Raw genomic sequence first — 26600 nt, 5'->3', positions numbered from 1 at the left:
TGATTCACACAAGTTTCTTTGTAAAAATCCTATTGCAGATCCAGAGACTATTTCACAAGGCCCCAAGGACATTAAGGCTTCTACTGCTAAAAATCCTACCCCCTCTGATAGAGACTCCAGGGTGTTGGATAGATGGGGGTGTGAAGGTTTACACTTCTGCATACTTGGCCATTAGGGCTTTAAACTGCTAGTATCAACAACATGTTACTGGATTGCTTAAACAGAAAATGATGTTGCTTCCTGACTGTGCTGAAAATAAAGAATTACAGGATTTAATGCATTCTGCTGAACGGGTTGGAAAACATACTTTGCAATGTGGATTTGGTTCATTAGAGGCCTCTTGCAGTGCTGCTGTTACTGGGTCTGTGCTCAGAAGGCATGCTTGGCTTAAAGAGCAATCTTTGCCTGATCATGTTAAAGCTAAATTGTTGGATGCTCCCTTAAATCAGGACCGCCTGTTTGGCAACAAGGCTGAGGAAGTTCTTAAAAAGATGGAAGATAAAGCTAAATCTATGCAAACTGTTAAAGATTTCTTACAAGTTCAGCCTCCTATATTTAGTAGGCACTGGCCCTCTAAAAATTGGTCCTTTCCAGCCCCTTCCAGGTCTTCTCAAGCCAAACCCAGACACAGCAGAAATCCCAGGTTTCAGTCCCAAGGGACACACAAGACTAAGCAGTGGAGGGTTTCCGCACTCGAATCTGGGAGTAGTAAGACTCCCCCCTATGGAAAACTGTCTCAAATACTTGCTTTTAAAACTTCCAAGCACTTCCCAACTGATTGCTCCTTTAGGCGGAAAGATTGATCTGCAGGCCAAAAACTGGGAACTCATTACCCAGGACAAATGGGTTTTAAATATAGTGTCCCAAGGATACAGATTTCACTTCCACACGATACCAACACCAAGAAAGTGGCCAGATCTACCCCCAAATCAGTGGGCAGAGGCCCAAAATCAAGTACTCTCTCTTTTAAACATGGGAGCTATTCAGTTGGTACCAGAAGAGGAAAAGGGACAAGGTTTCTATTCAAGACTTTTCCTGGTACCTAGAAAAGGCAGTACATGGTGTTCTGTCTTGGACCTTTCTACTCTAAACACCTTTCTCTTGATTCCAAAATTCACGATGCTGACTCTTCACCAGCTGCTTCATATGCTAGGCAAAGATGCATGGTTGGCAACACTAGACTTAAAAGAAGCATACCTGCACATCCCTATCAGGGAGTCTTGCAGAAGATACCTACGCTTCAAAGCAGGCTACATGCACTATCAGTTCTCTGCACTGCCCTTTGGCTTATCTACTGTGCCCAGGGTATTCACAAAGTGCCTAGCTCCAGTCATTGCATTTTGCAGGCAAAGAAATATTCAAATATACCCATACCTGGACGATTGTCTAATACAGGCAGAAAGCCAGGACATTCTTTTGAATCATCTGGCCTTTGTTCAAAGGGTATTGACTTGTCTGGGGTTGACCATAAATGAAAATAAATCACACCTGGTACCCTGTCAACAAATTATATTCCTGGGAGCAAGCTTGAATACAACTTCCCAGATTGCTTTCCTCACGCCAGAGAAACGGATTCATTTTACAACCTACTTCGAACAAGTGGCCACAAAAACCCAGCTATCTGCAAGGCAAGTACTGCAAGCCTTGGGGTTCATGGCCTCCTGCATTCTTCTAATTACATATGCAAGGCTGCAGATGAGGAAACTACAATGATATCTCAAAAGTCTATGGTGTCAACATTCACAGGATCTAGAAGCAAGGATTCCTATCATACCTTGCCTATGCCTAGAGTTCCTTTGGTGGGCAGAGGCCTGCCACCAAAACAGGGGACTACCATTCACATTTCCCCCTGCCGCCCAAATCTTAATAACAGATGCATCAGACTATGCATGGGGGGCCCACCTGGCAGGGAAGTGCATTCAGGGCAAACGGAACCCAAGTCAAATGCACCTGCACATAAATCAAAAGGAAATGTTAGCTGTACAGAATGCTCTGACAGCCTTCAAGGACCACATTCTTCCAGGACAACTAATGGTAAAGGACAACACCACTGTCATGTGGTACATAAACAAGCAGAGGGGTACACATTCTTACCCCCTCTGCAGACTAGCCATGGCATTGTGGAACACAGCCTTGAGCAACAAGCTCAATTCCTGCCAGGAAAACTAAATACACTGGCAGACGGACTAAGCAGAAAACTCATGGACCCACACGAGTGGAAAATGAAACCAAGGATTTTCAACATGTTGACAAGCAAATGGGGGAGCCTAGATATAGACCTGTTTGCCTCTCCCCAGAGCCATCAACTGGACAAATTTTGCACAAGGACTCCCCACAAGCTAGCTTGGAAAGTGGATGCTCTTTCCTTCAGCTGGACAAAACAATCAGTTTATGCCTTTCCTCCTCTGCCTCTGCTCTCCAAGGTACTACTAAAGATCAAACAGAACAAGCCAAGGACGATTTTAATTGCACCAGACTGGCCTCGCCAACATTGGTACCCACTCTTGCGCAGTGTGTCACGCTTGGCTCCATGGCACCTGCACTCAGACTCCTTTCTTGTTGTCTCAGCAGGAAAACCAGATTCTGTACCCTCAGCTGCAAACCCTGAACCTAGCAGCCTGGCTAATTACCTAATCTCTCCTTTACCATCCCTCAGTAAATCAGTGATAGATATCATTTTAGAGGCAAGGAGACCTAGTACTAGAAAATCTTATGCTGTAAAATGGAAAAGATTGTGTGCCTGGAACCGATCTCAAGGAATAAACGCAGCAGTGCCCAGTTTACCTCAGATTCTACAGTACTTGACTGAGATGCTTCATAAGGGCTTGTCCTTTTCCTCCATCAAAATTCATGCCTCAGCCATTTCAGCACATTGTAGCACTGAGCCTCCCCTCTTCTCTCACCCCCACTGCTCAAGCAGTTCCTCAGAGGGGCCAAAAATTTAAGGCCACCCAGGAGAGCTCCAACTCCAGCCTGGGATCTTAACTTTGTCTTGGAGAAACTCACTCTTCCTCCTTTCGAGCCAGCTGCTACTGCAGATTTAAAATTTCTTTCTTGGAAAACAGCTTTCCTTTTAGCAATCACTTCTGCAAGAAGGGTATTTGAATTACAGGCCCTTATGGCAGTGGAACCTTTCATCATCTTTCATGCGGACAGGGTGTCCCTCAGAACCAATCCATCCTTCATGCCCAAGGTGGTATCCAGTATGGCTCTTAATCAGTCCATTCATTTGCCTACCTTCTTTCCTAACCCACAGAACAAAGGGGAACGGATAATGCACTCTTTAGATGTGCACAGACAGCTTAGATTCTATTTGGACAGGACTAAACCTCAAAGGAAATATGAACAACTGCTTGTGGTATTTGCTGCAGGGACTGAGGGGAAAGCTATTTCAAAACAAACCATTTCAAAATGGATAGGCCACTGTATTCATTTCTGCTATAAGCACCATGGAAAACCTGTCCCACACCTACCTTTACAGCCTTTCTCAGGAGTGTCCCTACTAGGGACATCCTAGAAGCTGCTACCTGGAGTTCTGTACATACTTTCACTGAGCAATATCATTTGCCAGTTTTCTCTAAAGCCAGAGCTGGTTTTGCCACTGCAGGGACTTATAGCTTGTCCTAATTCTATTTAAATTCCTCCTCCCAAACTTAGCTTTGGGAATCTACTCAAATGTAATGACTGCAACAGTGAAACACGAATAACATAGTACAGTTGTGTACACTTACCATAAATATAGATGTTCGAGTGTATTCACTGTTGCAGTCCTGGTTACCCTCCCTTCAGCCCCCTTTCTTCTTTTGGCTATACCTCTACTCTCACTTACTATGCTCAGAAAGCTTTTTGGTGTATTTGCTTTTTTGTTGGAGGAATATCCTTGTATTTATAGATTTAATTGCTTCCGATTAGGGGGGCACCTGACATCTGGGGCAAGAAAAACTGATGTAATAGCGTTGGCTGCATGCTTTATACCCCTGACAACCTGACGTCATGGAAGAAGGGACAGCAACCGACGCAGGACCCAAGACTTTGTTAATCAGGCCAACTGAGGGCTACTGCAAGCAGATAACCCAAATGTAATGACTGCAACAGTGAATACACTCGAACATCTACATTTATGGTAAGTGTACACAACTGTACTTTCTCTGTAATTCTGATTTAGAGGTTTGCCTTGGATGAGGACATAGAACAGGGTCCATGTCCAGACCCTACAGCTGTTTGTGGCTGTTAAGGTTTTTGTGATCTGCACAGTATTGTTTCCCTACCTGCAAATACAGATGTTGCAGTGCACAGGGAGGTGACATTGGCTGCAGATTTTGAAGACCCTCGAATAGTCAGCACTCCACACTACCTTGAAGATGTACTTCATGCTTCTGCAGCTGAATCCTTTGCAAGTGTTGATGGCAGATGGTACACTAGTAATGTGAGGAGGTCATTTCAATACTGCCAGTTTTCAACTTTTATGATATCTTCTAGAGAAGAAGCTCATAATCATTGAGCTTGATTTATGAACGATCCTTCTAGCCCTGAGAAGCTTGTAGGAGAACCTGCATCTTAGGGCCACTGGCTCTCTTTAAGAAGTGTGAGACCCAGTCTTGGGTAATTGACACTTTGAGAAATAAATTGAGATTTGAACAAGAAACATTGAATTCTAAATCTCACAACCTTAAAGAATGTTTTGCAGGGAGGTTTTACTTTCTCTGAACTGCCTCAAATGGGGAGTTGTGCCCTCCCACACACTTGCCACTAGACATGTAGATGAATGACTGGAGAGAGTGTCTTTTAGGGAAAGAATTGTTTAAATAAATCTGCTTATGGACTGAGGACCATTGTATAAACAGTAAGGATTAACAGAGTTTCTATTTAGTGTTTTAGTTTGAGGATAAGCAACATTATGAGAGTAGTGTAATGCTAGGAGTATGACTGGATACCCACCAGGTATGATTCACAAAGTGTATGAGGGTTGGGCTGTCCAAAGGGTTATCATCTTGGTACTGGTTGCTGGAGGAAGATGTGGTTCATTCCCTCTGTCAAAGACTTTGAGCAACAGTTGATAACTACAATAATTAATCAGAAAAGGTTGTTAAACATTGGGAAGACAGAGTGGAAAGGATGTATACAAAGGAACATTGGGATGACATCTGTAGGGCTTGCAAGTATGCAACAAAGTTCAGAGGATTTAGGAAAATCAGTATCACTCAAGAGCAAATTGCTCCTAGACAAATGTGCTACTTACTGCAGAAATATTAATAACTCAGTGTATCATCACTCATTTCTAGCTTGGGAATCCCAAACTTTTAGTGATGCTGTATCCTTTTCTGCCATTGTCCAAGTGTTTTTCTGTAGTTATGTTTGCTAAAAGACCTGTCACCTTATTCAGGGGAATTAGAAGAGACATTCCTGGTGTTAGTTTGGACCTGTAGAGCTTGATTTAGCTTTTGGATAACATGTAAGAGAAGTGTAATTATGACACCTGGCAAGTTAACTTATGGTATGCTCGGTGTAAGTTCATGCACTTTTACTTAGAATGCCTACAGACCCTGTTTTGGTTAGTGTGTCCAAGGAATAGTTGAGTTCACAAAGAACCTGACTGTCCATCTTAAATGTCAGATCCATCACCCATACAGAATATTTTTTCAAGTGCAGAACTTTCTAGATGAGAAAACATCAGTCTGGGAAAATGAACCCTTAGATACTGTGGGGGTTATAACTCTGTGAGCTCTCTTTAATGTCATAGTTTGAATGTCTGTCCTGTTGACCAATTTAATCTTCATATATTCCAGGAAGTTAACAGGTTTTTTTCTGGTAAACTATTGAATCATATATTTTCCCCATGTTCCCTGTTCTCAAGATCAGTAATCTGTGTTTCTAGCAATTCTGTTCTAGTTTCTGCAGATCTCATATAAAAATGGATGTCCTTTAGGTTGTTCCCCATTTTTTTAATTTTCTCCAAATATTTTGGGTTTCTAATACCATGACAGGAATGGACCCCATTCCTAAGTCAAAGTACGATTAAAGTTCATGAAATTAGTATTGTTTCAATCTTTGACGTCAGCCAGAAGTGCTCTTCACAGCACCCGCAGTGTGCCCAGTACTGACACCTGCAATTTGTATGAAGTTGCATGTATTGGTAATTCCCCGTTTCAATAAGGTGATTGGAATGTGCAGTTAGGCTCTCCTCCATTTCTGAAACTTTTCTGCCCAACCTTTTAGTGTAAGCAATCAGTTTTGTGTTAATTTGTGTGAATTTCATCTTGATTTGCTTTGGACTTCTGTTACATTTAATCTTATCAGTATCATCCCAAAGACTTTAATGTGCTTTTTGTGGTCTGAAGCACTATAAACTGATGAAACTTATGTTGCTTGGCGTTTCATCAGTTTATATAGCAGTGTTCATTGGCCCATATGTCATTCAAAAAACACTGACTCAGTAAAATGAGGGTCAAAAACATTGTTTCCCACCCATGCATGCAGCTTAAATTTGAATTCAGTTAAGTTTGTAACCATTCTGGCATTGCATGGTAGCTGATTTCATAAACTTGGTATAATATGAGCAATATATTTACTACGTAAAGAATTTTTACAAAACTTAGTTTGGAAGTTATTGCCCTCATGCTTGTGAGTTAAAGTTATCACCATTTTCAAGAATTAGTAATACCTTAACAAAGTCTTTATTAAAGGATTTGTAAACCATGATTGCCTTGCTTGTAAAACATCTGTAATGTACAGTGAATGAATTCAGACAATTGTACCTTCTGCTGTAAAGTAGATCTTTTGCGGATGGTAAATGCTTGGTGAAAATTTTTTGAACAGACTCCGATTTCTGTGTTTCAAACTTACTGCACACACAGACAGTCTTGCTGCACTCCAGTATAGGTCTTGTAAAGCACCTGCAGCAAAAAGGGAGACCTCAGAGGTTTTTAACAAAGAGGATCAAGGGACTCTCAGCATGTGCCATGTACAGACTGACTAAAGTCCCTTCCACTGTAGTCAGTATCATATAGACTTCTTAGGGGAGACTTATGCCTGGCTTACAGAGCAATCTCTAACCCAAACCTAATGAATTTGCTGCACATCTGTAAATCAAACCGGACTAGAGCTTCCCATTCCAGGGACCTGAATATGGCCTGCAACTTGAATAGGACGTGCTGGAGGGACAGATTTGTCTCCCAGCGACTGCTGCATCTTTGGAATAGGCTGCCAATCCATGTGAAGCAGAGCACCTCTATGACACTGTTCAAAAGGAACCTGGGCAAGTGGATGGGGCACTGTAAATTCTTACTGGGCATAGTGCCCATAACCCTCTTGGACATTGGCAGTCATTACTAAGTACAATCTTGGGTATTGACTAGAGTATCTATGGTATTACATTGGGATGAAACGGCTAGGCTTGAAATGACCTCTGAGTCGATAGCCTTGTAACGTCTTATGATCCTGTGATCTGTATAATTTAACCATAGTTTATCATCTTTCAGTAACAGCAATCTTAACTTTAAACCTAAATTTCTTAGTGCCCTAACTGTAACTGGGTTTGAAAGGAAAGTTTATTATTAACTATAATTACCAAGTCTTTATACTCATTTGCAGCTGATAGCATGCATTCATTTAGCAGATTTTTTTTGTACTAGTCTTTTCAAAATAAAGGACCAGGCATTTATCAGTGCTAAATCTAAGTCCTTTATTATTTGCCCATGTCAAATTATTAATGTATTTATTTCTTTGAAATGTTGGTCTGATAATTCAGTAAATCCAGTTTTGCAATTGCCATCATATTTATTGGAACAACAAACACTGCTCACTGGACTGGTGGAATGTATGAAATTAAACAAAAATGGACCAAAAACAGACCACTGACATACCCTACACCCTATAGGTAGGTATTCAAGACTGTTTCCCCTTAACAGTAACACATTGTCTTTGTGCAGTTATAACCTGTTCATAATCCAGTAAATCATATGAGGGTTGCATTCATATCCAACCAAGGCATTATATATTGCACGATGCAACAGAGTATCAAATGCAATGGTGCGATCCAAAAACACAATTCCCACAGATAAGCTCTCATTGATACCAAGTGTGATGTGGTCATACAATTCTATAAGATTTGCTAGTGTTGCTTTACAAGTGGTAAAACCATGTTGACTTAACTCAGTTTTATTTTTACTGTTTAAGGAGTCTTATATGAAGTTGGATAATGCAGCTTTCAAAACGTATACCTAATAAGGATGTTAAACTAATGGGTCTTTAGTTTTTAATATTCAAATTATCTTCTTCTTTTTTTTTTTTTTTTATTATAATAGGAGTCACAGAAGATATTTTCCATGGTTCAGAAACTACCTCGTAATAATAGTCTTTTAAAAACTTTACGTTATATAGGAGTCAGTGCTTCTTGTATATTTATTTGTATTATTATTGTTATTTGCTGTTGTACTGCCTTTAGCCATCAGAAAACACACTTAACTTTTTCATGCGTTTAAACATACTGTAAAAGACTTGCTTTATAACTCCTGGCTCTGCTCTTACTCCAAGCCAGGCTGAACCCTTTATACCATAAAATTGCCCTTTCCCTACTACACATACCAATTCTCCTGTCCATCTCAACTCTATCATTCTGTTTTGCCATATAATCTAACTATTCTCAGAGTTGAACTATTTGATCTTATGTATATCTGTGTAATAATACCTCTGAAGTTTTACCACATTTGGTATATCTCCATTAATTTAATGCACATCCAGCGTTAATGTATGGACAATCTTTTCATATAGAAAATGCTTTTACTGCAGTATAATATTTGTGAACAAAAATGTTTTATTACTGTATTACATTTAATGGAATATGCCTAAATGAGTTTATAATATAAAATGTATTCTGAAGTAATTTTGTAATGTGTACTATTTATAGAATGCTTTTTGTTATGCAACGTGAAGTTTTCTCTCAGGGCCTCAACTGAAAATGGGTACCCTGCAGACCCAGTCACACTTTCCTGGTAAATAAATAAATAAAACTGTGGTTTTATCAGTTCCTGTTGGCATATTGGTCGCTACTTTACTTAAAGCCTGGTCTATTATAGTCAGAGTTATAGTTGGACATACACGTGTCACTGGAATTACAAAAGTGTCACTGTCCCACTTCCACATAGTACCCGAATTAATCACTCTATTAAAGTATTGATTGAATAAATTTGCAATTACCTATGGCTCAGAAATTGACTTTCTTTGGTAAACATTAAATGATATAAGATTACAAGTCAATATACTGATGTACTTAGAAAGTATAATATTTTATTATTGATATCATCTGCCAAATGCCTTTCATTATCTTCTCCTCCTTTACACTCAAATTGTTTACACGCTTTATTGAGAACACTTTTATTTTTTAGAGAGAGGTGGCGAAGGCTAAGGATATTGCGTATGAAGAGTTGTATAAAAGGTTGGACACTAAGGAGGGAGAAAAGGACCTGTGACATTGGCTAGACAGAGGGATCGAGCTAGTAAAGATGTGCAGCAGGTAAGGGTGATAAAGAATAATGAGGGAAACGTACTCACAAGCGAGGAGAGTGTGTTGAGCAGATGGAAAGAGTACTTTGATGGGTTGATGAATGAAGAGAATAAGAGAGAGAGAAGGTTGGATGATGTGGGGATAGTGAATCATGACATGCAGTGGATTAGCAAGGAGGAAGTAAGGACAGCTATGAAGAGGATGAAGAACGGAAAGGGTGTTGGTCCAGATGAAATACCTGTGGAAGCATGGAGGTGTTTAGGTGAAATGGCAGTGGAGTTTTTAACTAGATTGTTTAATGAAATCTTGGAAAGTGAGAGGATGTCTGCGGAATGCAGAAAAAGTGTTTTGGTACCGATTTTTAAGAATAAGGGTGATGTGCAGAGCTGTAGTAACTACAGAGGGATTAAACTGATCAGTCACAGCATGACGTTATGGGAAAGAGTAGTGGAAGCTAGATTAAGAAGGGAGGTGATGATTAGGTTAAGAAGGGAGGTGATGATTAGTGATCAGCAGTATAGTTTCATGCCAGGAAAGAGCACCACAGATGCGATATTTGCTCTGAGAGTGTTGATGGAGAAGTACAGAAAAAGTCAGAAGGAGTTGCATTGGGTCTTTCTGGATTTAGAGAAAGCATATGACAGGGTGCCTAGAGAGGAGTTGTGGTATTGTATGAGGAAGTCGGGAGTGTCAGAGAAGTATGTAAGAGTGGTACAGGATATGTACGAGGGTAGTGTGACAGCGGTGAGGTCTGCGATGGGAGTGATGGATACGTTTAAGGTGGAGGTGGGATTACATCAAGGATCAGCTCTGAGCCCTTTTTTATTTGCAATGGTGATGGACAGGTTGACAGACGAGATCAGACAGGAGTCCCCGTGGACTATGATGTTTGCAGATGACATTGTGATCTGTAGTGAGAGTAGGGAACAGGTGGAGGAGACCCTGGAGAGGTGGAGATATGCTCTAGAGAGAAGAGGAATGAAGGTCAGCAGGACTAAGACAGAATATATGTGTGTGAATGAGTGGGAGGATAGAGGAATGGTGAGGATGCAGGGAGTAGAGGTGGCAAAGGTGGATGAGTTTAAGTACTTGGGATCAACAGTACAGAATAATGGTGGGTGTGGAAGAGAGGTGATGAAGAGATTACAGGCAGGATGGAGTGGGTGGAGAAGAGTGTCAGGAGTGATTTGTGACAGATGAGTACCAGTAAGAGTGAAAGTGAATGTCTACAAGAGGGTAGTGAGACCAGCTATGTTATATGGGTTGGAGACAGTGGCAATGACAAAAAGGCAGGAGTCAGAGCTTGACGTGGCAGAGTTGAGGATGTTAAGATTTGCACTGGGTGTGACGAGGATGGACAAGATTTAAGAATAAGTATATTAGAGGGTCAGCCCAGGTTGGAAGGTTTGGAGACAAAGCCAGGGAGGCAAGATTACGTTGGTTTGGACATGTGTTGAGGAGGGATGCAGAGTATATTGGGAAAAAGATGCTAAGGATGAAGCTGCCAGGTAACAGGAAAAGAGGGAGGCCTAAGATAAGGTTTATGGATGTGATGAGAGAGGACATGCAGGTGGTTGGTGTGACAGAGCAAGATGCAGAGGACAGGAAGAAATGGAAACAGTTGATCTGCTGTGGCGACCCCTAATGGGAGCAGCCGAAAGAAGAAGAAGAAGATTGAGAACACTTTTATTATGTCTTGTTGGATACTTTTTAAAATTTCTAGATATCCTTTTTTGCCCTTTTACATTGTTTCACTACTCCCAAATGATGCATTTGTCTCTGCTTACTACAGGGTCTATTTGTCTCAACTAAATGTGTAGTAATAATAATGGTAATAATAATAATTTCAGATTTTGGGTTTTCCAGCATACCTGCATGGTCATCACAATCATACTTGGTCAGATTACTGATAATCTCAGCATACTTGAGTAGACTGAAAGTATACTATTTTTCCCTCATCCTCAGGAATCAGTGAATTATGGTGTGATGTTCCAAGGGGCATAGATATTTCAATACTATTAACATTGTCAAGGTAATTAGTGACAAGTATGTCCAAAATATTGTTGTGCCTTGTTGGTGCTCTTATTAACTATGACAAACATATTCTACAGTGATATCTAAAAATGTATAAGAAGAAGCAAGGTTACTAGTATAATTGGCCACTTCTATCTTTGGGTAATTCAGATCTTCAGTTAGAATCATATTATTGCAGTCTAAATGTTGAGTTAGAACTGTAAATAGTCTTTGTTAGATATTATTTTCTGTGTGGTGTCCTATAGGAGACTATAAAACTGATAAATTCTTTATCTGCCCTACCTTCTAAATCTACATCCAATGTGTCATTTGTAATATGCTTTAAAAGCAGGTCCAGAGACAAGAGTATTGTCAGCAAGGAGAAGATTGCTGTCATTCACAGCTTCGGCGAGACTTTCATGTTTGTTGAATAACCTGGAAACACTAATTCACAGCGATCCCATACTTCAAATTTTGCAACAGCAGAGTTTTTGTACATTTAATACGCTTCTTAATTCATGTGCTTTATTGTGAAAACTTCATACTTTTATGGAAGTATTCATTCCATCATTGGTTGATTTTGTTCTATCAAAAAAAAGTCTAATTTTATCTCTTAGTTTACTAAAGACAAACCCTGCACCATAGGGACTTAGGTGAAATTCATCTTTGCCAAACATTGTATGATCATTTTTAAATTGCTCCCCGTAAGTAATTAACTGCAGAGAATATGTTGTGCATAGTTGCCTGAACCAAGTGTTAAGTTGCATTTCTTTTGTAAAGTAGTAATCTTTCATTGACTATGACTGTAGGATTCACATGAGTCCCTTTGCATTACAAGTTTCATTTAGTTCAGTTATATGCAGTACTTGTCTTTTCATATGTTTTGTGGGAGTGTGTAAAGTGATTCACTCCACTGTGAATTAATATATACTCGTGGGCTTGCAATTTCTTGCATAGCTGACTTAGCTCAGCAAGGTAATGTTGGAGGAGTTTTATTTATTATTTCCAAATTGTTTAAATTTCATCTTAAGGTTTAAACATTGAGTCTTCTTTCAGCTTTTTCCTGGTTTTGGGTTACCACAGCCGATCACCTGTCTGCTCATGATTGGCAGTGGAGTTTTACGGTGTTGAGTTGCCAGCCCGGCGGCCAACCTTCCACAAGACACACACATGCACGCACTCACACCTAGGGCCAATTTAAAGTATCCAGTCCACCTACAGCATGTCTTTGGGATGTGGGAGGAAATTGGAGCTCCCAGAGGAAACCTACGTGACTACAGGGTGGACATGCAAACTCCATACAGAAGGCACCCCAGCCAAGGATCGAACCGGAGAACCTCTTGCTGTGAGGCGGCATCGCTGCCATTGTGCACATCTTTAAGCTTAAGTAACTTATCATTTGGAGTATATCCCTTGATTTCACAGACTACTAAAGTACTTCCAGTACTAGTCAAATATGGAGAAGTTTGAAGCTTAAAACAGTCTCCCTAACACCTTTTTCTTATCCCTGTTTTTGTACAAGTTTCCCATTCTGATGTCTCCTGATGCTTAATTACAGTAGTACTATTAACTATTACAACATCTGGGTACAAAGTAGGTGGGTTTATTTCTGTTTTAAACATCCAGTTAGTTGTCTGATTGCCCCCAGTTGGTAACATACTAGTAACATTAAGCTCTTCACCCACCAATTCAGTAATTAAAGAAGAATATGCAAAGGTCCCCAAGGAATAATTAAAATCTGATTCAGTGACCTCTGTAAGGCTAAGTTTGTCTGACAGTCTTTTTCCTTCTTTTAGTTTTAGTTGTCTCTTTAGTTTCATTCTAAAACTTTCCTTTTTCCACCCTTGACTTTGAGTAATAAATCCTTTGTTGTCACTTTCTTTTTCTGTTTCTTTATATTGATATACCTGGTTTCTTTTATTATTGGTTCCAGAGACTCCTGAAACTTGAATTTGTATAGAATCTATTTTACTACACAAGCCTGTATGTTCAGTATTTCTTGTTTATGTAAATTGCTGTTAGCATCACATCCCCCCACCATATTAAAACTATTACTTTGAAAAACGGGCAAGTCATCCTTCTAACATTCCATAATTGCAGCAGTAGATCGAAGTGGCATGCTATATCTTCATTAACAGTCTGATTCATTTTCAGAGATTTTGCAATATACAGTTTTGTATAATTGCTCAAAATGTATAATTATGACAGTTATGACATGTATCAGAAGTGTCCCTATCAGATGTCCTGTCTGAAATCACTGTTGCAGTATTCATAATGAATGGATTATCACCACTGACATTGGTGCTACCAAAGCTTTACCTTTGCAGGATCATACGTCCAATGTGGGACCTCAGCTCATAAGTGTAGGGGTATATAGGCAGATGTCCAAGAGTAATTCCTCAGACTGTCTCATCATCAGCCAGAATGCAAGTTGCCTATCCATTGGCCTAATTATTATTTTGTCATTGGTACCATTGCTTTGAGTAAACAGATAAGTACCCCATTGGGGAACCTCCCTTTGCTTTTCTAAGGTGCTTCTGCTTACTGGTATTAATTAGATGTCAGGCTAAGTGCATACCCAGTGTCTGTTCTGCTTAAGAGTGAAACATGACTACCAGGCCTGAAACATTTGCCAGTTGTTTGTACCTAAGGCATTGCAATCCCCTTTGTCCTCATTCAGTATCTTTCTGGAGACCCAACACTTGATCCACTCCCAGATGGTGGATTCTGCTTCTCAGATGTACTGTTACTACTTAAGAAGAAGCTTAAAACACCCAGGCAAGAAAAGCAGTTATCTTCACTGGTATGTCAGAGTGAGAAAAAGTCTTCAGACCATGGCACATCTGGTCCCATCTCAGATGCCCTCTACAGAGACCCTGTCAGGAGCCGTGGATAAAGCTGCACCTTGTATCACCTTCAAAGGTCTATAGGGCATTTCCCAGATACTAGTTAGGGTGGAGATCTCTTGTAAACTTATTGAGGTATGTCAGGTATCTGAATTACCACAGTTGGTTCAGGTAGACATCACACCAAAGAAGAACTCCAAAAAACTAAGCATGTAACTTCTCCCCCATCTCCTCCTCATCCTTCTAGGTAGAATGAATGGACAGACTTTTCTCAAGGCCTGTACAAAGCCATTACAGCTCTGATGCATCATCCTTTTCTTCCCAGCCTCCCCTTCCCTCAAACCCTCAGAAGGTTGCTTTGGATTTATCTCCTTCTGAAGATTAGGAAGCTTCGGATTCAGATCATTCCCTGGCATACTTATCTCAGATCCAGTCCCCTGAAGAAGTTCATTCAGAAGATGAAGATTCCCTTTCACCCTTGCTTTTTTTAGAGGAGATAAGAAATAAATCAATAGATCATAGCAGAGTTTAGTGGATAATAGTGTTGTACAAGTTGCAGTAGTACCTAAAAACACAACATATGTATACTACAAACATATAACTAACTTATGTCTGATATTTCTTAGAGAAACAATTTTTGATCCTATTCATAAGTAGAGGGGTGAATTTTGGCTACACTGTTTACCTTAGCAATACTGAATTTTTAATCTCATTTTAAGAAGGATATCTAGCTAAAACAACTGGAAGAACAGGGGGACTGTAGCTCTGTTCGCAACTAATATAACCTTGAACAGATTTGTTGAGTTTTATGTTTTCCATAACGGCATGTGAAATTCTAATTTGTTTTTCTGTCATTCTCAGAAGAGATGCAAGACCACATAAGTCTAGAGGTTATGATTAGATGTTTAGTTTTTTGACCTAAGTGTTCTCTCCATTTATCAAAGCCTCAGTCTGCAGCAAGGACAACAGTTGCATGAAACTTTATCAAGTGATTAAACCAAAGTATAGTTTTGTCTGCAGATATAACTTAAGATTACCATGTTATTAAAGGTTCCATTTCACTGTCTCTATTTAATTCACAGCTACGCCCACAAAACTCCAGACAGACACTAGTACACCTCCAAGGCAAAGTGTAACAAGCCATGAAATGACTCCACAGAGGAGACCATCTCAGGGTAGTCAGGTGAGTGTCTGCACTTGGGTCACATTTAGGTAAGCCACAGTAGCTCAGGTAAAAGTGCACTAGTGGAAGACCACAAATCTGTCTGCTTTAAAATTCAGAGCTTTGCATTGTTTGATGATATACTTAACTGGAGAAAACACACAAGTGTCTAGTTTACAGAACAGTTCTGAATGTTTTATATTTGCTTTAGCAAATGTTGAGCAGCACATTTGCATTAGATAGAAGGAATTAGAGCATTTAAAGGATATCAAAATATTGCAAGTTTAATCCCTTTTGCATTAGTAAATGTAGAAATCAGTATCCTGAATACAAGACCTCCCTATTTTTCTCTGGGATAAAGCAGAGGTAAACAGAAGCATGTGTACATAAAAGAAAATAATGGGAGAGTTGCAGCAAGTACTTCCAATGGAAAACTGGAAAGGTCTTAAGAGTAGATGCAGCGTAGTAAGGATCTCACTGGATGTCATTTCGGACTTGCATAATAGAAGTGTGAGTGCCATTGTCCCTATCTTCACAGTGTTGGACATGTCACACACCTCAGTCACTGTGCAGCCTGATTGGCAAGAAGTTTTTTCCGTATGCAGGGGTGACTGTATGTGGCCACAAAAACATTACATGCAAACTGATCCCAGCTCCCAGATGGGTTTTTGTTCTTTAAAAGGCCACTTAAACAGAGCAGCAGTCCGCAATCAGAAAGTCTTATATGTCCAACGGGAAGAGATTTTGTGTCTGGTGCCATGCTCATAACCGGGACTCTTTTTTTCTGTGAGGATCCCTCTGGTTCTCTCCTGTTTGTGTGAGTTGCTCCAGTCTGGCTTAGCTTGTTCTTCTGTAAAGATCCATTTGTCAGCTATTTCTACCTTTCTGCCTTCGAATCCTCCTTTGGCTTCTTGCTTTGAGGTCAAACAGTTTCTTAAAGATGTTCTGCATCTCAGGCCCCTGAGAAAGCCTATTTCTCCTCCTTGGGACCCTCATTTTCTTTTAAACAAACTGACCCAGGCTGTCTTTGAGCCTGAAATTTCAGCTTGTCTGCAACATTGTACCTGGAAGACTGTCTTATTGCTTGCACTTACTTCTATTCGGAGGGTTTCTGAACTTCAGGCCCTCATGGCCTTCCCTCCTTTTTTTTGTTTGTTTTTTTTTTTTTTACAGAGATAAGGTGTCCCTTTGTACCAATCCTTCTTTGATGACCAAGATTGTTAATGAGTTGTCTTTGAATAAGGCAGTACAACTCCCCTCATTTTTTCCTTCTCAGTCTGCTAGTGAGAGGGGTCTTCATACCATGGATTTGCATAGACAGCTCAGGTATTGTTTGAATAAAACTAAGACTAGCTTTTTGTTTTTCATCCCGTGAAATTGGATTTAGCTGTTTCCAAGCTAACCATCTCCTCCTGGATATCTAATGCCATTTCCTTTTGTGATTCTTTTCATGGTAAGTGTCTGACTACGTCTGCAGAGCTCAGTCCACTAGGGGTGTTTCTTCTTCTGGTCCTTTCTTCAAGGGGTTGTGCACAAATTCCATCCCTGAATCTTCTACTTGGTCTTCACTGCATACCTTTACTAGGCATTATAAATTGTATATGGTCTCTAGAGTCAGAGCAGGATTCGCTAGAGCCATTCTTCATGAGTTCATTGAGGGCTGTTCCCAGTCTTCCACCTGCCAATCCTTTTCTTGAGCTTTTGCACTCTCCCTAAGGTGAATAATACTGCAACAGTGATATAGAAGGACATAGTTGTGTAAAATATTACCATAACCGTAGATGTCCTTATCTTCACTGTTGCTGTATTTGGTCCCCCCTCATCCCCATTTTTTCTTTTGGGTTTTGTTTTGGTTTCCCTCCTGGCTGAGGGTCTGCTTTTTCTTCTTCTGGATGTGCATAGCCTCCTTTGTCCTGTGGAGATTGTTCTCTTCTGGGGCAATTCAGTTCTGGGTAACTGCTTCTGTACATTAACTTTATGCCCTATGTCCTGAACTGGGAGCATACTTGTGACGTACTGGGTATGCAAGACCTACAGGCTTTGGTATACTGGCCAGACGTTGAGCTAGGTGAAGGTACTGCAATACTGAAGAGAATGACATCTACTGTTCATGTCTTCTTGCAACTTCCTGCCGTCTCATGCCAGACTTTAGATGAGGAAAATGCAGTGGCACCTCAGAATGCTATGGAATAGGGCAGAGGCTCACAGGAAGTGTTAACTCATGTTTTCAGTACATTTAGAATGTATTCCTTTGATGAACAGATGTAATAAACCTATTACTTGGAATGATAATTCTTCCACCATCAGAGATCCATTATTTAGCAACACACGTCAAAGTCTACTTTAATTTCAGGGCAACTAATTTCATCAAAAGAGATCTTTCCTTATAATTTTAAAGGAAATAAAAGTAGTGTGGAGGACAATGGATAGCTTTATAGGATAAATTTTCAGCCAAGACATGTACAAAGGAGACCAAAACTATTGCACAGCGATGCCATACATAAGATAGAATTAGATTTTTCCAGCTGTACATGGGTGCAGAAAGAACCTGAGGCAGCCTTATACTTTAAACGGCATTTTCCAAGAGTGTATGTTCCAGGTCTACAGAATCATTTGGCAAATGCCTATGAGTAGGAAAATTATGTTCACAAGTTGAAAATGGATTTGTGTGTCTTACAAGAGACTGTACAGAAGTGTATCCTCCCAGCAGCTGATCAGTTTGTCACATACTACAACAGTTAAGTCAAAACATTGTGCTCTCTTATTTCTTCAGCACAGTGTGGAAGATGCATGCTTTCTTCTTCAGATGCAATCAGAATTTAGTGAATCCATTTTCTCATTTTCAGAAACTGCTCCTCAGGGCAGAGTAAGTCAGTGAATCTAATTCTGGGAGCTGCTTCTAGTCCAGGGCAACCATAGAAATCTCTCCATCTTTGATCTGTGATCTCTCATAAACCATGGTCAATATTTGTGCACAAATCCTTTTTGACATTAGTATGTGACAAATTAAACTAGAGAAACAACACTACCATTCTAATTTACAATGGAAATACAGACTGAATCCACAAAAATTCTGGAACACTTTCAATAACATACTTCATCCTAGCCAAATCACCCCCCCACCCCAACTTACCTAATAATGCAAACAATTTTGGTGAATAATTTAACATATTCTTCACTGAAAGTGTTTTAGCAATAGCAAGAATAGCAAGTCTCCCACAATGCCAACACCCAACAATCCAAACAATGTTGTAGATGCATTCTCATTTCAGACAGTACCAAAACAAACTATTGCAAAACTATTAAAGAAGTTGAAACCCACTTCACTGGCAGCAGGTAACTTGCCAGCAGAATATCTAAAATTAATAGCGAATGTTATTGCCTTCCCTGTGTTAATATAAACCACTCTATAACAGAACGGTATGTCCCAGCTGTTTGGAAAATTGCATATATTACACTATTACACAAAGGAGGTAATTCAACAGAATTAACAAACTGCTGGCCTACTGCTATACTTTCACCACTTTCTAAGATTTTGAAAAGATGTAGCCACTTTCAACTTAAACTCCTTCTAAACAATAATCTCTCATCATCACAGCATGGATTCCGAGCACATCATAGCACTACTACAGCTCTTCTAAGTTTCACTAATACTATAAATAAATTCAGAGACAATGGCAAAATAGTGCTTCAGTCTTTTTGGAGATGTCTAAAGCATTCAGTACAGTTTCCCATCCTAAGTTACTGTCCACTCTGAAAAAAAATCGTAATATCAACCCTGATGCTGTTAACTGGTTTCAAAGTTATCTATCTAGCCACCAGCAAGCTGTGAAAGGGAAGCAAGATCTATCCCCACTCCTTCCTGTTACACTTGGAGTCCCTCAGGGTTCAATCTTAGGGCCCCTCCTCTACAGCATGTTCATAAATGATCTTAATACTGCCTCCTCTCAAGCATCTATCATACAGTACGCAGATGATTCAACCCTTATATGTGCAGCATCCACAATAACTCAACTTCTTACAGTCACACAAAAAGCCTTCTCTGATATTGAAACGTGGCTAGCAAACTCACAACTCATTCTCAACCCTAATAAAACTAAATGTATGATCTTTCATCCATCTAAACCTACTAACCTTCCAGCCAACTTTTATACCATTGCCAGTAATAATACTAGGATTTTCCCAGATTCCCAAACAAAACTATTAGGTGTCATAATCAACAACAGACTAAAATTTGACATCCACATTTCTAACACAATCAAAAAAGTTCACAAGAAAATGTGAACAATGCATAGAAACAAAAAATTCTTAACAGACGCTGCAAGAATAGCCATAGCTAGAACTCACCTTCTCTTCTCAGTCTTATATGCATCCCCCATACTTATCAACCTCAAAAACTCAGAACTAAGTAAATTAGAATCATGTTATAATAAGCTTGCCAAATTTGCAAAAGATTCCACACATTCAACCCATCACTGTCAATGCCAAAAAAATCTTTCTTGGTTGGAACTACCTCATATTATGAACTACAACCAGTTAATAATGGCTCACAAAGTAATGCACAATCCTGACAACGTACCTTCCCTAAAAAACCTTCTACAACACTACTCTAACATTTGTACTCTTCGATCATCTAACAAAGACTACTCCAGCTAACCAAAGTATCCAACACAACAGGCCAATCTCTTTACTCTAACTTTGTTGCTAAAAATTGGAATACCCTTCCACATAGTATTAGATCCATAAGCAATCTTAATAATTTCAAAATGTCTCTCAAAATACACTTATTTGAATCCTGGCTTTGCACATGTAACACTCCAGGTTAATTATTAACTTAGCATTACTTATACAATTTGGTTGTACGTACTAACTCTGTTAACATATCCCTTCTAACAACGCTACTACTGTGTAAGTAGTTACATTCCTAGCTACAACTCTCAACACAGAAGTATTACTAACTATGCACTACTTTTCCTAAGTGATACTGCCTGATTAATTTCCTAACTAATGTTATGTTCCTCCACATATATAAATTCAACCATATATTTGTCTCTATTCAAATGTTTAAAGTCTTGTTCTATTTGATACTATGTATATATTTTTGTTTTTACATTTTTATCCTTTAAATGTGTTAACACTCATTTTTTTGTCAATTTTGTTTATAATTTCTATTACTTGTTGTGATAAGTTGTATGTAAGCTTAGACTTGAGCTTTTCTCCCAGGGCCTCCGCTGAAAATGGGCACTGTCCCAGTCGGACCATCCCGGTAAACAAATGTAAAATAAATAAAAATAAATAAATGACCATAGCATAAGGTTTTGCATTCTTCTGTCAAAACTCTCCCTCTTTCATCTTGGAGAACAGAATTTTTGATTCCTAAAAGTGACTGTTACTCATCTCAGGTGCTTAAATATTTTAAAGGAGGCAAAGACACCTCATACAAGAAAATTTTACATCCAAGAGTGTGAAATATTTGTTTCCTGGACTGTGTTGCAAGGCCTGCATCTTTTGGAATTGTTCCATTTAAAGTTTAGTTGATTGCATATATATTTTTTTTTAATTTGATCTCAGCTTAGCATGTTTATCCAGCTGTTAAGTTGCTTGTATGCGCAGTACCTGGTTGTAGCAAATTCAGATGTTAATGCTGTCCTTTAAGAAGTTTTACAGCTAACATATTTGTCTGATATGGGGCTTAAACTTTTTGTTGGGACAACTGATTTTACCTCCTTTTAAATCTGCTGAGATGACAGAGCTAGAATTCCTTTTGTGAAAGCCGCTGTTCTAGCGGATGTTACACTGGAAAGGAGAACTACAGGGTTAAAGCCCTCACTTCCTTCTCTAGCTTTCCTTACTGTAACAGTACCATTAAAGACTTACATTTTATGTTAACAGTAGTATTAAAAGTAGCTTTTAACTGTTCTGATCAATTTTCCCTCTTATTTATATAAACAGTCATGATACATAACAAGATGCAGAAACTGTATATCTTACTTTTTGTACGTCTTTCCTTTTTTGTTTGCTAGATCTTCATGTGTTCCTTTGTCTTGTTTTATTTTTCCTGTAGTGATTATATTATATGTAAACATAAGTTGCAACGTGGAATTTTTCTGCCTGGGACCAAACTGAAAAGGGGCTATTATCCCAGTTAACAATATAGAAATAAGTAAACTGAGAGCACTATTACATTTGTTGGATGTAAACAGCTTAGATATTACATTGGAATTACCAAAGGAATAAAAAAAAACAATGCCATCTGTTTGTTTCTTTCAAGCAAGAGAAAAGAAGACCTAGTAGTCATTAAACAGAACCCATCTAAATTACGGGCACACTGCATTGCCTTTTTATGGCAAATGTAAACCTTTACAAGGCAGAATTAGAATACATGCTGCTGAAACAACAGTAACATCAGCAGTGTATTTTAATAATGTTTCTGCACAGGACATATTAAAAGGTTTCATGTGATTTATATTTCATACCAGTACACAGTACAAGTTAGTCTTTAATAAAGACAGTGGTACTAATTGTGAGTGGTCTGATACTCATTCTGACGATGGTGATGATTTTATCCCTCCAAGTGTGCATTCTGTGTTTCACACGCACGCACACACACATACACACACACACATACACACACACACACACACACACACACACACACACACACACGCTGTTAGTTTTAGTAGTATTCTTGGAAGATGGTGGGTGACTAAGTGGTACACTAACTATAGCTTTCCCAGTGTGAAAGCTGAGAAATTGTTTAAAATGGCAGTGAAAGTTATACATTTGGGGGAAATTTGGTTACCAACTAACAAACACATTACTTGCATGTCAGCAAAAGAAGACAATCTGGGATAATAAAAGGTCAGCTGTAAAAGGAGAAAAATTGTGGATGGAAAATGTTTGTGGTTGATCATCAGGAAACAGACTTATTTACAAACTAAGTGAATGAGATGGCTTCCAGTAAACTTTAAGAAAAAAAAATAGACCTAATGCACTCAGAAGTGTTTAAAATAAATGTAACTTTAGAAGAACATACTAGAACAAAACGAAAAACAGTTGGAAAAAATGGAAGTAATATCAAACATCTCATCTGATGAGCTGTTAATTTGAAGAAATGAGGGAGAGAATAACCGAGATTGTGAAAATAAATGGGAAAATGTTTAAAAAAGAGAAGGCAGACCACAAAGAGAAAACCCAAGTTTTTCTGAAGTAACAGAGAAGTTGGAGTGTGTGGACTGCATTAACGTTATGATGCACAAATAAGTAGACTAGTGTTCCCCAGAAGGATTTGTTAATTGAGAGGGCATGTTATGAATTTGCTGCACATTTAGCCTCCAGAAACAGGTTTGACCCCATACTGGTTAAAATGCAATCATACCAGTAGAAGGAGATGCATCTGACAAAATTATGGTAGAAAGTTCTCAACATCCGTTGTGTCACTACCTAGTAAAAAGTGTGTGTTTGTGTGTGTATATTGGTATATACGGGTCTCTCTCTCTCTATATATATATATATGTATATGTGTATATATATATATATATATATATATATATATATAAATATATATATATATATATATATATATATATATATATATATATATATATACACATATATATATATATATAGAGAGAGAGAGCAAGTAATTGCCCTCGAGTCAAAATAGACTCATGGCAACTTTATGGGTAGACCCCATAGGCTTTTCATGGCATATTATGGAAGTAGATTGCCAAGCCCTTCTTCCATGCCTATACTGCTGCTGCCCAGTTTTGCCCCAACCAGATTTCAAACCCGGGTCTACCAGTTGGTAATCCTACGCCTTGACCTCTGTGCTTTCAAGTTGGGGGAAATATATCTATATAGATGTCTATTGATATGTACAGCTTATTGAATAGTGGTATATTGCTTTTCATACAAATGTCTTGTCATGCTTGTGTGACTTACCTTTACACCACTTTATGTGGTGCAAGAAACACTGATTAGGATCTTCATTCTAACAGCAAGCATTTTTCGTACACTCCACAAGAGAAAAAAAAAAGTCAAAAACCTTACAAAAATCATTTTCCCATGCTGATGTCACTGAGGAGTAACCGTGTTTAACCTCAGCGGTATCAACTCCGGGAAGATGTTGGATGCATTTATAGACTTTAATATGAGTGCCATGACTGCTGCATATGCGCAGACACATGTCTTTTAAAGTCTATGGATCTGTACCTAACATGATATCACCAGGGGAAAATACTACATTTTTTGGGCCATGGTTTTGAAAAGAAAGATTGTGAAGTATTTTATTGAAACAACTATCCAAATAAATGTAGGTAGACTACGGCAAAATGAATTGCAGCATTTAAATCACCAGATGCTTGTGACAAAAACAGTTTAAGTTGACATGAACCCTATAAATTACACACATACATACACATGCTGTAACATGTTGAAATTAATGTGTATAGTGCCTTTAAGTGCAAGACAAATTAATGTGTGGGAACATTCCCACAGAATGGAGGTTGGTTTGTTTTAGCTAGCTCATTGCTCATTACTGCTGCATAAAAGAAATAAAAGAAGTGTGCCTATTCAGAAACATTCAGGAGCTGAGTCCCTTATTTGGGGGACTAGCAAATGTGAAAACAGGAGCTAACCTGAAGGTCACGGAAGCACAGAGCTTGACAACTTAGTTGAGGCATGGTATGGAGTTGTACCTGATGAATCTGAACCTAAGAAAGGCCTGTAACTGTGTATTATTATTCTTTTTTTAGATGAGACCATTGCTGGATAAGCTGAATAGACTATGTAAACAGTGAAGAAAACCCTGATTGTACCGTTTTTTATTTTAAAAAGCAAATTGAGATGATGTTTTCCATTTCCTCTTATAAAATATGTTTTTTTTTTAAATATTGTTTACCCCCAGTGCTTCCTCAAAACATTCAGAAAGTTAAGCAGTACAGCAAGGAGATATTTACACACTAAAAGAAAGCTTTTAGCAGTAAAGTGCACCTCCCATTTTTTGAAGTAGTATTTTTGGGCAGGCATTTCAGCTTAGTAACTGTGGCCATGCCTCATTATAGTAGCAGAGTAAGTAGCTGGACAGCAGTACCAGGATTTGCTAATGGGCATGGTCTCTACAACCCTTCCATTTCACAGAGACCCAAGAGTTTGTTTAGAAAATCAGTACACTAATTGAGTCCAAAACCCTTGGTTTTGTGCCAGAGGGAGTAGTTGAACATGTTGAAGTAAATAGTTATTGTGCCTTCAGATTTAAAGCAACATACCTTGTGGGTCAGAATGTTCTCAGGAACTTAGTTAGAAAAATAATTCTGTATTGGTTATCTAATTGCTCATAACTGATGCATAGAAGAAGGGTACGTATTCAGGAGAATTCAGTAAGTTACTTCCTCCTCCTGAGCATCAACAAAGAGGCAAGCATGAGCTTGCCTGAAGACCATTGAAAGCATAGAGTTTGACAGCCCATTGTGGGCCTGCAGTTTACTTAGTGGATGTACCTTTCACACAAAGCTGAAATCTGGGCCTGGGAGATTCCTGCAGCCTAAAATTTATTATTTGTTGATTTAAAGAATAGTGCATTGCTGAAAGGGATGAGTAGACTGTATATAAATAGTACAAAAATATTAAAGGTACTGCTTTCGTTTATTTTAAAAAGCTAAGTCATCTGCTGTTTTTTTTTGTTTTCCCTTAAGCATTTGCTGAATAAAATATGTAATATTAATAACTGCTGAATCCAATGCATGCATGTGTGAGTATGTATATATATATATATATATATATATATATATGTCATAGCGAGCCAGTGAGAGTAGTGTTGAATCATTGATGTGTTGATGTTCTTCGTGTTTCACTGTTGCAGTCATTACATTTGGGTAATCTGCTGGCAGGTTGCCCTCAGTCGGCCTGATTAACAAAGTCTTGGGTCCTGCGTCGGTTGCTGTCCCTTCTTCCATGACGTCAGGTTGTCAGGGCTATAAAACATGCAGCCAATGCCATTACATCAGTCTTTCTTGCTGAGCGGTGCCCGAAGCAGAAGCAGTTCGCAAGTGCCGGTGAGCCGACTCCTGAAATTTTTGTTTTCGAGTTTCAGAACTGAAGTCTTCAACTTAAAGCTAAGTACCCCGTTGGGGAAACTTTTTCTTGCTCCTTACCGATGTCATTAAAAGTTAATAATTGCATTACTTGTGGAAAGCAAATACCTCATAAAGATTTTCATTCGTATTGTATTCCTTGCCTAGGCCCTGACCACGACATACCTTGCTGTCGATTTTGTGCTTTATTTAATCAGTGCACGATCTGTCATCGGTACATTTTTGCCTCTAAATATATCGGTTCTCGGTTTAATTATCCAGAAATGTCGTTGGTTAGCCGTCCGACTACCAGGATTCCAAAAAAATGTAAAGATAAAGACAGAGACAGGCTGCAAAGGTCCAAAACTGTCAATGACGCTTCTCCTAAGCCAGTTGCCAGTTCGCCGGTACTCAGTGAGGCGCTTTCGCAGACCCTGATACCCGCCACTTCTAATTCGCAGGCCACTACTGAGACTCATTCGGAGTCTGAGATGCCGCGAGATGCTTCACCTATGGAACCCACGGATGTCTCTACCTTGGATGGGTCCAGAGCCGCTGTGCAGGCACCGGCTTCTGAGGGTGTTTTCAGGCCTACGGACTTGCATATTAAACCGATGCCTCCTTCCTCACTTAGGCCTAAGTCTCGAACCATGCCTACAAAAATGACGCCCAGGCCGCATGTTCAGGCCTCTTTGCCTAAAAAACAAATGATAATAATGGCTGAAGATTGAATAACTCTAATCAGGGGTAGCCAACTCCCCCCCCTTTCTAAGAGGCCTAGGACTGAAGTTGATTATGAATCTTTTGACCAAGATTCTGATTTTTCTGATTCTTCTGATGATCTGGATTTGCCCTTATCTACTTATGAGGATTCTGATGCAGAGGACTCCATTCCCTTTGCTTCCCCTCCATAGGATTTTTCTTTTGGGGAAACCTTGCATACTCTGAGAGCATTTCCACTGGGAAAGCCAGGATTTTTCTGATTCAAAAAAGAGGCTTAGTGA

General features: G+C 39.1%; 1 protein-coding gene across 1 annotated transcript in view; it reads left to right on the top strand.

Moving 5' to 3' along the window:
- Positions 1-26600, top strand: part of CLOCK (clock circadian regulator) — a 2173159-nt gene that overhangs the window by 1815032 nt on the left and 331527 nt on the right. The window contains exon 18 of the mRNA XM_044062477.1: positions 15444-15544. Within this exon, the coding sequence (XP_043918412.1) occupies positions 15444-15544 (101 nt within the window). The remainder of the gene's footprint in view (positions 1-15443; positions 15545-26600) is intronic.

This window comes from Protopterus annectens, chromosome 2.part1 (assembly GCF_019279795.1).
Source record: "Protopterus annectens isolate FY-2018-M chromosome 2.part1, PAN1.0, whole genome shotgun sequence".
NCBI classification, from domain to species: domain Eukaryota; kingdom Metazoa; phylum Chordata; order Ceratodontiformes; family Protopteridae; genus Protopterus; species Protopterus annectens.
Note: the sequence above shows the minus strand (reverse complement) of the source record. Positions and strands in the feature narration are given on the sequence as shown.